Raw genomic sequence first — 14913 nt, 5'->3', positions numbered from 1 at the left:
TTTCAAGCCCCTAATTTCACAGGTTTCCCCCAATTTGGATGCAAAATAGGATCTGTCTTGCTTCCCGTAGAAATTAGGATGTGTACTTCCAAAAAAGCCCCTTCCTCGCCGTTGGTTTCTGTACAGATACTTGTGTTTTGGGTGGCGACGCCGTATAGGTCCTCAATTGGCGCAATAATTTTAGTTAAGGGACTTAATTCGTGCGATAAAATGTTGAGGGACTAAATCGGCTTTAGTAAAATAGTTTGAAGACTAAATTGGCGATTTTCCTGAGTTTTTATATTGTAATCTAACATCATAGCACACAATAGCAGAATATTTTGATGAAAACATATGAAGAAAATGCAACAATTTAAAAGTTGACCGTTGAGAAACTAGGAAAATTGGGGGTAATCTAGGAAGAAAAATACGCACATAGGTTGTACAAATTAAAAGTATAAACATAATTCATTTGAGAGAGGAGAGGGGCAAAATATATATTTTTGAAATTCAGGGTGGTAAAGTGTTACCACCTAGTAGGTTAAGGGGGCAAAGTATTATTTAAGATCTATTTATGAAAATGATCAAGTAGAATGGCATCAATATTCAATGAAACATCTTCCACAATTTTGACTTGTGTAAATAAGTTAAAACTAAGTCTTGTTGTATTATACTGTGGTCTATTTCGTGAATCGGTTATTAACATTCTCCAATTCTGCTAAACCTTTAATTTTTTTTCCCTCAACTAGATACATGATAAAATGAAAACATATTATTGATTTTTGAAACCAATATTACGTAGGGTAAAAACTCAAACAAAAAATAGATAAATCAATTGGAGATAGAAAAATTAGGTGATACTACAAAGCAGCTATGACCGAGTCAAAGCGATACGATCAGCCTATTATCGGCACAGTAATTATGGGAGGAGCCCAATTGCCCCATCCTCTCAAGTTTCAAAAAATTATATAATAGGCTTAATATTTTACAATATTTTTTTATTTTGCACCTTATTTGCCCCTCCTCAACTTTGTATAATCCCTTCCATAACCACATTGTCCCCTTCAAATTTTTAAAATGTTCACTCCTCTGACTAAATTTCCTTTTTAAATTTCATAAAGACCTAAAGCCAAACAAGTTTAGCATAAGAAAAGTTTCAAAAAAGATGAAATAAGAAATAGAAGAAGTAATAAGATATAATTATGCATGAAAAAGTCAAAGGATTCCCATCAACTTTGTCTAATTTCACATATTTGTCACAGTCCAGATCATGACTACGAATAAAATTTGCACGTATTCCACACGTAAAGACTTTAAACCAAATAGTACTTCTCCACTTTGTGAAGTCTCTTTCTTTACTGGAAAATTTGAGGTCTTGGGTTGGGGGTCGTGGTCCTTTGCCTTTGCTGGAAAATTTGAGGTCTCGGTCCATTATACGGCATCCCATTTTCTTATGTTTAAAACAATAGACCTTTCTGAGAATTTGTTTTCTAGAGGCATTCATCACTATCCTGTGCATTTGCATATTCCACACGTAAAATCTTCGGTCTTTGCTGTAGAATTTGAAATCTTGGCACCTCATTGCTGGGAAATACACTTCTTGGTCTTTAGTCTGTACGAAATCCAATAAGCCCTCGATGTAATATGGGAAGGATTATAATGTCAATATTTATTGCTCTAATTTTAATTTCCACCCTAATTCACAGAATCGAAAAGTAACAGTATGATAATTCGTGTAAATAGAATACTTGATGTGTTATTAAATTTGGAAATACGTAATTTTTGGTTTTGAATTTATTGGAGAAAAACTTTTCAAAACTAAAGCAAAATTATGATATTCCTTTACTTCATGAAATGAAAGTTATCTTATTAGTTAGAAATTGCAATTACTTACAATGCTTATAAGTTTGACATATTTGTCACAGTTCTGATCGTGACTACTAAAAAAATTTGCACATTCTACATGTAAAGAGTTTAAATCAAATACTTCTCCAGTTTAGTGAAGTCTCTTTCTTTGCTAGAAAATTTGAGGTCTTGAGGTCTTGGTCCTTTGTATTTGCAGGAAAATTTGAGGCCTTGTTCCTTTGTCAATACGGTATCCTATTAGCCATCAATTTGATTAGGGGAATGACATAGCGTAAATATCGCTGATTCTTGTTTCTAGCCTAAAAATATTAAGCTGTGCACCTTTGCAACCTAAATCCTAATTTGCAAATAAATGACTAAATGAAAGTTCAACTTTAGAGTAATAACAAAATTACTCTGCCCCTCATTCAAAGATTTTCATAATAAACGTAATTATCTTCAAACTTTTCATTGGACGAACATTTATAAAATATGAAGAAATGAGGAAAAGTTAGTCAAAAAATAAGGTCAAATTACTTTTTATTATAATTAGTATATGAACGATTCTACGAATTGCAGAAGTAAGGTAGATCATAAAGAAAAATATTTTGTTTCTTATGTTTAATCAACTTTGCATATAGGATGTGATGAAATATTTATGCCTAAGGTACATATCAGCATTATATGTGCTTCCAAAGTCAAGTATTTTCCCTACTTTCCACTGCTTTGTGCTTGTATGCACTGAAATCTATTTCTTTCAATTTTATTTTCCGTTTCAATATTTTTCCATCTTAAACTTGAAATGGAAGTTTCTGCATTGTAAAAAAAAATTTATTACAATTCTTAGAAAACATTGTGCAGACTAAAATTTTCTTTTTTTTTTCATTTTACTTAAGAAAAAGAATTATTATTTAAATCATCAAGGGCCAAATTTTCACCTTCCAAACTTTGATTGCTATATTTGTTTTGTCTAACGTGTATTCAAAAGAGACCATTCTGGTCTCTATCCCTCGAACGTTGGGCATCCAAATTTTTTTCATATTTTTTGGCTTTACCAATTTTAGTACATTGTACAAAAAAAAAAAAAAAAACTTACTAAATAAGTGCTTCAGCGATAGCAATAAGAGTTAAATATTAGCATATGAGCTTAAAAAGAGAGATTTTAACCTCTCGGACCAATACCTAGCTCTGAACCACGTAATAAAAAATTGAACATTCCTCCCCTCAATCCCAATTCTATTTTTAATATGTCACTTTTATGTTGATGTATTTTTCTGAAACAAATTATATTGTCAACAATTATTGGAGAAAATTTGAAGTGCGAACCATGAAGCATTAGTTTCAGTCCGATGCTGTTCTTTGTGGATCTTTCTCTTGTACATTAAATGTACATATTAAAATCAGACTGAAAGTAGTTAAAATTTATAGGAGCTTTTATTTGTCACTAATCAAGCCAAAAATGAATACATTGTTATCCTAATTAGATTCCAATCAAAATTCCACTCAAATTAATGCCTAGACCTATAACATCATGGCCTAAAATCATAAATGAGAAATAAAACTTGAGTTTTCAATGGTTTTCCATTGTTCATTGTTGACTTGTCAATGTAACCCAGCAAAAGTGAATTACGTGCTCTTTCCAAAGATGTTCATACTTGATAGTCAAGTCAAAGTCTCTCTGTGGCTTCAATAATTTGAGGACCACAGCCAGCTGTTTATCTATGTGCAACATAGCCGAAGTTCAGCACTATTAGCCTTTCAAAGCACTGCTCTTATTCTCCTCTACTATGGACACGATAAGCATGAAGATGAAGACAACACAACTCATTGCAATTCTATGGTGGGTCGTGGCGATGATGGCCCTGCCAATATTGGCTCATGGCAGCATTGATCAAAGTCCTGCAGCAGTTAAAAAATGGTTCAAAGAGCTTCGACATGCAAAGGAGAAATTGACAAAGCTTCACTTCTATGTTCATGACAGGGTAACTGCAGAGAGCCCCACATCTGTACTAGTTGCTCAAGCCAACACTACTAGCAAATCACCCACGATGTTCGGGGCAACCTACGTCTTCGATGACCCGATGACACTGGGACCTGAGCCCAGTTCCAAGATCATCGGTCACGCCCATGGCATAACCAGTTCGGCTTCGAAAGAGGAAGATGCTTCACAAATTGGCATCATGAACTTGGTATTCAACGATGGCAAGTTCAATGGTAGTGCCCTTAGCGTTCTAGGTGATTATCCCTTCTTCCAGAAGTACAAGGAGATGCCAATAGTAGGTGGTTCTGGGGCTTTTCGATTGGCCCGTGGAATAGTTACAGCAATAATCCATACTTACAATGATACCACCCAGAATGAAATTATCGACTTCCACGTCCTCGTTCTGCATTATTGACCTTGATTTGATGCCATTTGTTGCTCGTACTTTTCTTCTGGTTTTCTTTGTCGTATAACAAAGATTTCATGTTAAGGATATAATCCTTGGATGGTACAAGAAGTATTGAAGGTTTTTTTTTTTTTTTTTTTTTTCACTTCTACAGTTCTGCTTGTTTGTTCTAGTTGTTGATAATGTTGATTTTCAGCTAATAAAGAAAGCTTTTCCTTTTCTTTCTCCATTAAATTTTCCTTTTGGGACTTCCTACTTTTTCCTTTTGCTTTAAAAAATCTAGTATTGGTTTTTTTTCCCCTTTTCTACCTTCACTGCTTGTTTCATGCTTCTAAAAGCTTATTTTCCTTAATATTTTCTTAATTCGTTTTTCTTTCCTATACGCAATGATAGAAAGGCGCTTAATTGGGATTTTTTTAATCTAATTTCTCCGTCAAGATTTCCTGTCTAATTTCATACTAAGGGTGCATATGATAAAACTAAAATTCGAAATCTGAAATCTGAAATCTGAATCTATTAAGTTATGGAATTGTTAAATATTAAATCTAATATATTTGAGTGCATATCACATTCAGTGATAAGTGAATAGTTTATCACTTAATTTTGGGAGCAAGTTTTGCCTAGAAAATTCAGTGCCACTTAATTAATTCCAATATTCAATTTTTAGTTATCAAACAACTTGAATATGTTAAGATCTGAATCATTAAATTTAAGTACTGAATTTGATTATCAAACAGAATCTAAGTCTTTGGCTTTTCATTTCTCATTAGTCTTTTTGCTTGTCCCTATTCTCGATTACAAGTTCTACTTTCATCAGATGAAAGGGGCCAAAAGAGTAAAAAACTTCAATCCCAACTTGATGGCAAATCTGGTGCTGCAAAGAGTCTTGTAAAAGGTAGAATCCACAACTTGATGGCAAAGTATCAAAACTTAATATGATCCCTTCTTTAACATGATCCCTTCATATTTCTCAACTCGTTTACACCTAGGGCTGCTATCGAGTCGAGTCGAGCTCGAGTAACACCATACTCGAGCTTAAACTCAATCGCAATCAGTGTTACTCGAGCTCGAGCTCGAACGAGTATATAAATTTGAGCTCGAGCTCGACTCGATAAAATAAAAATTAAACTCGAGCTTGACTCGTTTGAGTTATAGTAAATATCAAGCCTAAGCTACTCGAGATCGAGCTCGAGCTCGAGTTCCTATTTTCTCAAAATCCAAACTTCCAAATTCAATATCCTAATTTCCAGATTTCCAATATAAACCATGACTAACAAGTGTATATAGTGAAATAGGTTTGCCTTTTCAAATTCATCCCAAATTACATATAATATCAGTTAACATCCTCGCAAATAAAAGTTAACGAGATATTGAAATAGACTTGAACCACCACTGATTAGTTAACATTCCAAATTAGTGTCAAAAGTTTCGAGCATTACAAAATACAAAAGTAACAAGTCGGCTTGAACTATCACTGATCAGTCCATCAAGATATCAAAAAATGAACAACCACCGCAAGGCAAGCACACAAGATTCTAGTATGCATCAAGATTCAAAAGAACAAGTGCAACCACAGCTTGTTTAACAAAAGAAAGGTGCTAATCTACTTGGCATCCCAGTATGCATCAGAGGACAACCTGCTATTCAAAAATTGCAGTCCTATCAAGAATGCAGTTGTATCAATTTAAGGGACAAAAGTAAGAAAAAAGTAATTAAGAACTACAAGATTCCATAAGGACCATACTACTAAACCTGGCTGTTTGAGAGACATCTTCATACTTTTGGCAACTCAACTTCTTTAATTATCTTAACTTGCTGCATATTAGAAGAAAGGGAAAGAAAACAAAACATTAAAAGTTAGAAATAATTTAGAAAATAATAAATTGAGTAACTTATGCACAAATAGTGGTCTCAAATACTAAAATACTGAATATTACCTTCATTTTCTTTTTGACTCCATGGAGATTTCTACACCAATCTCCGACACACAGCAACACTTGAATAGTATCCAAGTGAAGTGAAGCTCGATAGGAGTCTATTACTCGAGTCTCGGCACTAAACGTGGCCTCAGATGCCATTGTACTTACTGGAATAGCCAATATATCACAAGCCATTTGAGACAATACTAGATAGGAAATTCGATTTATTTTCCACCATTCCAAGCAATCAAATGCTTTCAGGTCTACTCCAGTCTTTTGGTGAGGCTTATCTAAATAATCAACCAATTCTGACTTAAGGAGTTCATTAGTCTCAACTTCATCACAATAGATATCGAAATCATCCCAAGAAGAAGAAGCTGGTGCATTTTTTCGCGGCCCTTCTAAAGAACAATCTTCCATTGCTCTTCCTTCTATACTTGCCATTAAAGCAACATATTCCTCATAAAGATCAAATAGGACTTTTCGAACATTTGAAATATGTTCTTGAGCTTGGTAAGGAGGATACATTTGAGGGTATGCGAACTCTACAACTTGCATTTTCTGTCTCGGATCTAAAATGGCAGCAATTGCCATTAGCAAATTACAGTCGCCCCAATATTTATCAAACTTGGATTTCATCTTTTTTACCATGGCCCGGATGAAGTCGTCTTTATCATTGACTTGAGCATCTAAAACTTTCTTAATTTTTGCCACCTCTTGAAGGAACAAGTTGCTTGTAGGATAATCAGTCCCAGACATAATATGTGTGGCTGTTCAAAATTTCTCCAAGATAGAGCAAACCTTTTCTACTTTATCCCAATCATCAGGAGATGGGCAAAAATCATAAAGTGGCTCTCTATCTCGAAAGCGGGGAAAAACATCTCTGAATTTGATGGCACAATTCAGCATCTTGAAGTGGCATTCCATCTAGTCCGACAATCATAAAGCATTTTTTTCCCGGGTATTCGGAGCTGTTGGGCAATCTCAGCAAACAACAAAGCTCTTCCCTCGGAGCGATTGACAAATTCCACACTTTCCCTAATATTGTTGGTGATGTCCACTATCTTGGAAAGGCCATCTTGATACCACAAGGTTCAAGATGTGTGCACAACATTGAACATGAAAAAGTTTGCCTCCACATAGCAACTTTTTTGATCTAGAGAAGTCATCCTTCAAAAGTCGGATAGCAACATCGTTGTTGGAGGCATTATCGACAGATATAGTATGTATCTTGTGAACAATTTCCCATTCCTTCGCACACTTAAAAATTGCAGCAGCAATCTCCACCCCACGTCGAGGTGGTGGTATGCAAACAAAATTGAGAATTCTCTTCTGAAGCTTCCAATTTGAGTCAATCCAATGTCCGGTGATGACCACATACTCTATTTTCTGATTTTTAGATTTCCAAAGGTCGGTTGTGATGCTCACTTTTTGCACATGCTTCAACTTGTTCTTCAACTTGTTCTTTTCAACTTTATAGACTGTCACACAATCATATTTTGCCGTTCTCCGAGAGATCTTTTGCCACTCTGGCATTCCCCATCTCATCATGATGTTAAAACCTTCTTCCTTCAAGATAGTGATGGATGCTCATGCATTAACACCCAATGTGCAGCAGCCTCCCTCATTGCCTCCATATCAAACTTGCCAGTATGTAATGCCGATAAAGTCGAAAATATCTCATCAGCTGGCTGAAAATTTAGTTTTGTCTGCTGTGCTACCATTCTGAGATGCACTTTTCTAGCTGGACACAAAATCTGGTGCCTTAACATGCTTGAAGTTTGCTTAGATTTACCCTTTGAAAGTTTTTCCCTACAATGGACGCGTGTGGCATAGAATGTGCCATTTTCTTCAATTTCTTCAAAGTCATCCCAAACTTGTGATGTTTTACTTCTTTTTGGAATGTGGAATTCATCATCACCTTTATTTTGCTCTCTTCTTTTACTTTTTTCTCCATAGCATTCACTTGTGTTCCTTCATTCTCAACTAGAGTTTTTTCAGTTCCTTAATCAACCACATGTATTTCTGGATTTGGAGTTGTGTTGTTGTTAATAAAAATAGGACTGTCGAGCAATATTAGAGAGGATGAACCTACATTTGATAGCTGAGGGATAGAAGAAACCTTAGGTGGACTACATCCACCTTCAATTTGCCAAAAAAAAAACCATTAGCTATGATTAAGTCTTAAACTATTCGTACATTAATCTCACAGGGATCATTAAGTCTTAAACTAAAAGGATTACATGTTGGTTTTTTTCCCCAAGAACATGCCAATTTACATTACATGTCGGTTTAGCCAATTGCATGGGGGCAAGGTCCATTTAAAACCAAACAATGAGCCAAAATCTAAGCAGTCAACTTAGTCTTTTGCACAAATCTTTTGTTGAGGCCAGTAATTCAACGCCAAGGATAGCAAAATGTTTCCAGGAATTCATACGGGATATAGCAAGTAGAAACATTCTAGAAACTGAAAATATGCAGGCTCGCAGGGTCCTTCCAAAAAAACGCCAACATAGAATTAGCCACTACAAGAAATTTGGCCTTTTGTGACAATAAAAAGTCATCACTAAAATAAACAAGTCGTCATTATATGCGTATAGTGACGACTTTTTCCATTGTCACATGGTTGTCACTAATTCTATGTCACAAATGGGTACGTGTGACAACCTCTTCAAAGTTGTCACTAAATATTGTTATTTAATGATGAAGAGTAAGTCGTCACTAATGGTTAGTATTCTGCAACGAATTTTCTTGTCACTGTTTCACAAATTTTTTTTGTCATAAAAGGTAGCAAAAGTCGTCACAAATTTGAACGAGCACGGTGATGACTTGAACTTGTCACTCTCATTCCTAGTATTCAGTGACAAAAATATTTCGTCACTTAGTGAACTTACAACTTTGCCTAGAAGAGCCGCATTGTTCATTACAAGTATAATATTGTCACGGCTCTCGTTCTGACAATTATAGCAAAAAAATTAAATTTGGCTAAGAGTGACATCTTTTGGGAAGGTTGTCACTGAGTTTTGTCTTAAGGAGTTGAAATTGACCAATACAAATATAGGAACTAAAGCTGGCATTTTCAACAAATATAACAAAACATTCGATTTGACAAAAGGCAAAATCAACATAGAATATATGCCGCAAAGTCATATATTTGGCCATAACACATCTATAAATTAATCAAAACAAAAGTGAATCGTAAATGTTGGGAATATAGTAATCCTACATAATCAGCATAAGTAGTAATGGCCAATACATATCTTTCCCAGAAGATAGAGTGATAGATTTCTAAACTAAAGCATAGACTACAGAACCAGGTCAGATTTCAATCATCTCTAGCAGCATATGCATCAGTCTTCTCACGATCAAAATATGAAGCTAGACTGCATTGAAAAAAAACTTTTCTTTAGAGTTTCAGCATATCCAACTATTGTGAACTTAATAAGTAAAAAAATCAGTCAAAAAGAGAGTTTCAGCCAAAATAAAAGCAAAGAATCTATCTCCTCACCTTTTTTGAAGTCTATCATTTGCGCAAGTCATTCATTTGAGCTATCAACTCCTCGTACAGCTCCCTAGTTTCAAGTTGCTGATCTTGTAAACTCTTAATTAGCTCCTTTTGGGCATTGAATTCCTCTGCAATTTGTGTAGCTCATTGCTCTGCCGCATCTGCCCGTCTTCGATGTTCTTCAATTTCACTCCTCAAGTGGTCAATCTCCATTGCTTGTCTCTTGGTTGTGCTGCGGCTAAGAAGCTGTCCAGATATGTATCCAAGTTATTATTGACAAATTTCAGCACTACTCATTGAAGTTGTAGCTTCCATCTCTTTCATTGTTGCCTAGACAAGACATTATAGCTTAGGTGTTAAAAGGCATGTCACAAAGGAGTTGTAAATGCATAAAAATAGAATGACATCTCACACCAAAGTCTCTTTCGCTAGATCATTTATCAGCCCTCCTGTCTTCTTTGATGTACGACTAATTTCAAACGTTTCTATCTCTGAAAGCTCCACTCCCTCCTTCCTCTTCTGTCAAATAATAAGTTTGACGCCAGACTTTGAGAGTGAAGAAGGACAAAAAGTATAATGGAATCTCCAAACAGTTTTAATTGATTACCTTCTCTTTAACAACTCTAGCAAGTGACTTTGTTCCCACAGTAGTATGAGTTTCATTCTTGGCACGATTTACTTTGTTACGGTCACTGATTTTCTGTAATATATAAACAACCAGCAGTAATTCTAAACATTTGAAATAAATTTTATATTTAGGTAAGACTAATTCAAGTATGTAACTAGATCTTGAATTCTTCACTTCCAAAGTAGTTGCACATCCATGTCCAATCCTCAGCTGATACACCTTCAGGAACATGTTGAATTGCTTCCTCCTTCGTCCCAAAAATTAGAAAATACTTGTGCAACCGATATCGGTGATTCCGATACCAGATGTTCAACTGCCTATTTATCGCAGTTTTTGAGGTGATGTTATTCTCAAATTGGAAGTCATCCTACTAGACAAATATAAGTATCGAAAAATTACATAGAAGTACATAAGAATATTGCATGAGTATAAAGATCAAACAATTCATTCTAGTAGTGATATAAGCAAAAAAAATACAAATATCATAACCGTCTTGTAGATGTTCTCTCTATATTTAGCCTCAAGATGTGACCATTTGTCAACATTAAGCCTTCCAAACTTCCTAACAACACAGCCACTCTAACTAATGAAGTATTGAGAGTCCTTTCCTACTATGCGCCGAATGGAAGGGTCAACCTCAATAGTTAGAGTTTCATTATCCTCTCTTTTGCGGGCCAATATAATGTTTCTAGTACGACCCCTTCTTTTTGGCAATGGCACAGCTATGGTTAAACAAAATTCAAGACTAAATTAGCTATAATAGTTCAAACAAAATAAAAGAACTAGAAATGTAAGTGCAGAAGTTGGTACTACTATTATCATTTTGACCATCATGAGATCGCGCAGTCTCATTTGCATCTGATGCAAATGATTCAGGAGTGTGAGGCTGCCCGTTGTTTGAACCAGCAGTAACATTTTGTGGTGAAGATGCTGGCGTCACAAAGGTAGCAGTGCCATTTGAGCTAGTACTTGCAAATGGACCTTGTTGCTGATTTGAAGGTGGTGATAGTTGCTTTTGCTGTGCCTGTCTTCTAAGTGTTTGAGCTCTCGTTTCGGGTCCAGCAATCTGAAAGTAGCAACTAACCAAACATTCAATGTAGTCTAAATATATCCTTTTTATGTAGTTTAATAGGCAAAAGATAAGTCAAACAAGATGACAAAAGCAATGCAACTAAAGTAGAAGTTGTACTCAAGATACCAACAACCATTAGATTCATATTGAATCGATGTCATCTAATATGAATCAGTGTCACTATCACTAAGAATATCCTCATCTTCTTCATTATCGCAACTATTAGGGTCCCCAATGTCACTGTCATCAATAAAGTCTTCATCAGCTTGTTGATTTCCTTTCTTTGATTGGTCACCATGAATAACGGATGAAGGCGCGTACTTTAATAGATTGCCATCTTCTCTTGAAATTGGTAGGGGATTATCGAGATCTATTATAATATTGAATTCCCCTGCTTGTGCTTCCTCTTGATATATCTCCTCAACTATTGCCTCTTTGTCCACATGTTCAGGAACATCATAACAATTTCTTGGACCGAACCTCTCAACTACATACCAGTTTCTACCTAATTTCAGGTCCTCAATATAAAATACTTGTTCCACATGTTGAGGAAGGACATAAGGTTGGTCTTCATACCATCTTCTTGATGAATTCACACTTGTGATACCCCAATCCTTGTCTATTTGCAGGCCAGAACTATCATCTAGTTTCCACCAGTCACACTTAAATAGGACAACATTTTTCTTTTCAAACCAGAACCTCACTTCAATAATTTCTTTTAGGAGACCATAAAAATCAATGATATTATTACCATGCTCGCCTTTCACTACGATACCACTATTTTGCATTTTTCTCTCTCTTTCACGATCTTCAGTGTGAAATCTATACCCATTAGCCATGAAACCTGTATACATACAAATTCTATTGTCTAAACCTAAGGTCAATGAGCGAAATTCATTATTCCAAGGTTGGGAACCATATAACACCTGTTCAGAGATTGAGAAAAGTTAAAATGATATATTATTTAAACTATAGCCATAAGAAGTCCAAACAACTAATAAGTTAATTAGACCCTACACATTCTTTGAACCATGTAGCAAACTCCTTATCATGCCGTTGAATAACATTTTCAGTGCATTCAGCTTCCAACAAGGTTTTATGCTCACTAGCAAAAAAAATATGTTAGCATAATTTTACAGGTGAGTCATAGTCATAAAATATAAGCTGAGTTTAAGACTAGTACATTACTTGATGTAGTCATCGAGCTCATTACAGTTATTTAGCAAAAGGTGTGGATCTTTGTTAGCTCTGAATTAGGTAAATATCGATGTTTAGACCCTCCAAATGGACATGCAGAGCCTGAAAATATTGACAGCTGCCCGTGTTTGTCAACTCTTTCATTGTTACTCTCGGGCCTGTTGAATATTGTCTCGACATTATCCAAATACATAGAGCAGAATGTCAAGCATTTTTTGTCTATGTACCACTCGGCAATACATCCCTCTGGGTGAGCCTTATTCTACACATAACTTTTAAGTATTCCTATTTTTCTTATTTTAATAAAAATAGGAAATATTAGTATTCATTGGAGTAAGAATCACAGGAATTATAATAATTGACTAACAAAAAGACACTATATATGTACGACGGCATACATCTCAAATGGGAACATACAACGATATTGAGATGGGCCAGCAAGAATTGTTTCGGCAAGTAGGTGAACCAGCACGTGCAGCATTATGTCGAAGAAGGCAGGAGTGAATAGTCTCTCTAATTTGCACAATATCACAGGAATTTTTCTATCACACTCCTGTAGTACATCCCAATGCAATGTTCTAGCACACAACTTTTTAATCAAATCACTTAATTCAAACAGCATTTGTCGAACTTCTTTAGTTAAGCTTCCACGAATTGCAAGTGGGAGTATTCGTTGAATGAAAATGTGAAAGTCATGACTCTTCATTCCGGAAAGCTGGAATTGCCCATTCTTTATGCATCGAGATATATTTGAAGCAAAGCCATCCGAAAATTTGATAAAAGTTAAGAAATCAGATATTTTTTTCTTTTCCTCTTTTGTTAGCTGGTAGCAAGCATGAGACATGATGTAAACATCACCATTCTGAATCAAGTGCAACTCTTTTTTTATACCTAACTCCTTCAAATCATTGCGACACTACCAGCTGTCTTTAGTTTTGCTATCAATATCCATAATAGTAGCAAAGACACTCTCCGATACATTTTTCACTGTATGCATGACATCTAAATTATGCCGCAATTTTAGATTCGACCATTAAGGTAAGTCAAAAAAACAACTTTTCTTTGTCCAATTAAGCCTACTGGCATCACCTTTGCGCTTCCTTGCCTTGATTTGCTGTTTTCCCAAACTGTATCTCAACTCTTTCTACTTGTTCCAGAACTTCTTTTCCAGATAAGGGAATAACAGGATTCCTAAAATCCAACTTTACCATCAAGTGGCTTTCTTTCTCTACGCCAATGATGATCACTAGGCAAGAAGCGATGATGGCCTGTGTAGCATAATTTTTTCCTATGTTTCAAATGCATACAGGATGTTTCTGCCATGCAAATTGGACAAGCCTGATACCCTTTAGTACTCCATCCAGATAACATAGCATAGGCGGGGAAGTCATTTATAGTCCAAAATAAAGCAACACATAGTGTAAATTTCTGACCAGTATATGTATCATAAGTTTCTAGATCATCCCAAAATTCATTCAACTCATCTACTAGAGGTGTCATGTAGACGCAGATCTCATTTTTCGGGGATTTAGGACCAGGAATCAACATTGACACTAAAAAGAATGGGTCTTTCATACATTTCCAGGGAGACAGATTATATGGTACAACAAAAACAGACCAAATGCTATAAGTCGATGTCATGGTTCCAAAAGGATTGAAACCATCAGTCGCAAGGCCAAACCTGACATTTCTAGGATCATGAGCAAAATCTGGATATAATTTATCAAAATGTTTCCATGCTTCGCTGTCCGTCGGATGCCTCATGGTGTTACCATCATCTACACGCTTTTCTTTATGCCACCGCATATCTAAAGCTATTTCCTTGTGGGCATATAAGAGTTGAAGCCTGGGTTTCAAGGGAAAATAGCGAAGAACTTTTCGTGAAATTTTTTAACCTTTTGACTTATAGCGGGGCTCTTTGCAATTTAGATTTGGACAAGTGTCCAAATTTTCATATTCCTTGCAGAAGATGACACAATCATTGACACAGGTATGTATTTTTTCAGATATGAACCCTAAGTCTCGAATACTTTTTTTAGCATCAGAGAAAGACTTAGGAACTGAAGCTTCGGGAGGTAGTGCCTTCTTAAAGACCTCTAGCAATGTGTTAAATGAGTTTATAGTCCACCCGTTCATCGTTTTGAGATGTAGAAAGTGACTAAAAAAGACAGTTTTGAGTAAAATTTGTTTCCAGGATAAAGTTCCCTTTATCCATCTTTCAACAATTTTAGGAAGGCATCAGTCTCACTAGCATTCAACATTGAACTCCCTTCACCATCATCTTCCCTACTAAACCAATTCCCCCCCATTATGCAGTGCCTATGTCATTGAGCATAAGGTTTAAATCCTCATTGTCAGTATCCCCTTCTTCATCACCGCCC

The 14913-nt window shown here is 35.6% G+C and overlaps 4 protein-coding genes across 4 annotated transcripts; 1 reads left to right on the top strand and 3 right to left on the bottom strand.

Moving 5' to 3' along the window:
- Positions 1-3611: 3611 nt before the first annotated feature.
- On the top strand, positions 3612-4220 carry LOC113693843 (dirigent protein 23-like). The gene has a single exon (XM_027212583.1). The coding sequence runs from the start codon at positions 3612-3614 to the stop codon at positions 4218-4220; it is 609 nt and encodes a 202-aa protein (XP_027068384.1).
- Positions 4221-5984: 1764 nt separating this feature from the next.
- LOC140016889 (zinc finger BED domain-containing protein RICESLEEPER 2-like) lies at positions 5985-6889 on the bottom strand. Its single transcript, XM_072070990.1, has 2 exons — positions 6149-6889; positions 5985-6026 (listed from the first exon to the last, which is right to left on the bottom strand). The coding sequence occupies exons 1-2, from the start codon at positions 6887-6889 to the stop codon at positions 5985-5987; spliced, it is 783 nt and encodes a 260-aa protein (XP_071927091.1).
- A 143-nt stretch (positions 6890-7032) lies between these two features.
- On the bottom strand, positions 7033-7854 carry LOC140016887 (zinc finger BED domain-containing protein RICESLEEPER 2-like). Its single transcript, XM_072070987.1, has 3 exons — positions 7762-7854; positions 7264-7699; positions 7033-7208 (listed from the first exon to the last, which is right to left on the bottom strand). Exons 1-3 carry the CDS (start codon positions 7852-7854, stop codon positions 7033-7035), a joined length of 705 nt encoding a protein of 234 aa, XP_071927088.1.
- A 3642-nt stretch (positions 7855-11496) lies between these two features.
- Positions 11497-14338, bottom strand: LOC140016886 (uncharacterized). The gene is made up of 5 exons (XM_072070981.1): positions 13966-14338; positions 13622-13820; positions 12931-13110; positions 12353-12440; positions 11497-12261 (listed from the first exon to the last, which is right to left on the bottom strand). The coding sequence occupies exons 1-5, from the start codon at positions 14336-14338 to the stop codon at positions 11497-11499; spliced, it is 1605 nt and encodes a 534-aa protein (XP_071927082.1).
- Between the last annotated feature and the right edge of the window lie 575 nt (positions 14339-14913).

Source organism: Coffea arabica, chromosome 1e (assembly GCF_036785885.1).
Source record: "Coffea arabica cultivar ET-39 chromosome 1e, Coffea Arabica ET-39 HiFi, whole genome shotgun sequence".
NCBI lineage: Eukaryota > Viridiplantae > Streptophyta > Magnoliopsida > Gentianales > Rubiaceae > Coffea > Coffea arabica.
Note: the sequence above shows the minus strand (reverse complement) of the source record. Positions and strands in the feature narration are given on the sequence as shown.

Bases quoted from the DNA above. Each gene is read 5' to 3' on its own strand.
- LOC113693843 (XM_027212583.1), top strand. From the start codon at position 3,612: ATGGACACGATAAGCATGAAGATGAAGACAACACAACTCATTGCAATT.
- LOC140016889 (XM_072070990.1), bottom strand. From the start codon at position 6,889: ATGTCTGGGACTGATTATCCTACAAGCAACTTGTTCCTTCAAGAGGTG. The intron at 6,027-6,148 runs GTAATATTCAGT...TCTAATATGCAG, and splicing joins GAGTCAAAAAGAAAATGAAG to CAAGTTAAGATAATTAAAGA.
- LOC140016887 (XM_072070987.1), bottom strand. From the start codon at position 7,854: ATGGTAGCACAGCAGACAAAACTAAATTTTCAGCCAGCTGATGAGATA. The intron at 7,700-7,761 runs GCAATGAGGGAG...ACTATCTTGAAG, and splicing joins CTGGCAAGTTTGATATGGAG to GAAGAAGGTTTTAACATCAT. The intron at 7,209-7,263 runs GCAAACTTTTTC...TGTGGTATCAAG, and splicing joins AAAAAAGTTGCTATGTGGAG to ATGGCCTTTCCAAGATAGTG.
- LOC140016886 (XM_072070981.1), bottom strand. From the start codon at position 14,338: ATGCGGTGGCATAAAGAAAAGCGTGTAGATGATGGTAACACCATGAGG. The intron at 13,111-13,621 runs GTGATGCCAGTA...GTTGTGTGCTAG, and splicing joins CAAGGCAAGGAAGCGCAAAG to AACATTGCATTGGGATGTAC. The intron at 12,441-12,930 runs GTATGCCGTCGT...TTTTTTTGCTAG, and splicing joins TGTATGTTCCCATTTGAGAT to TGAGCATAAAACCTTGTTGG.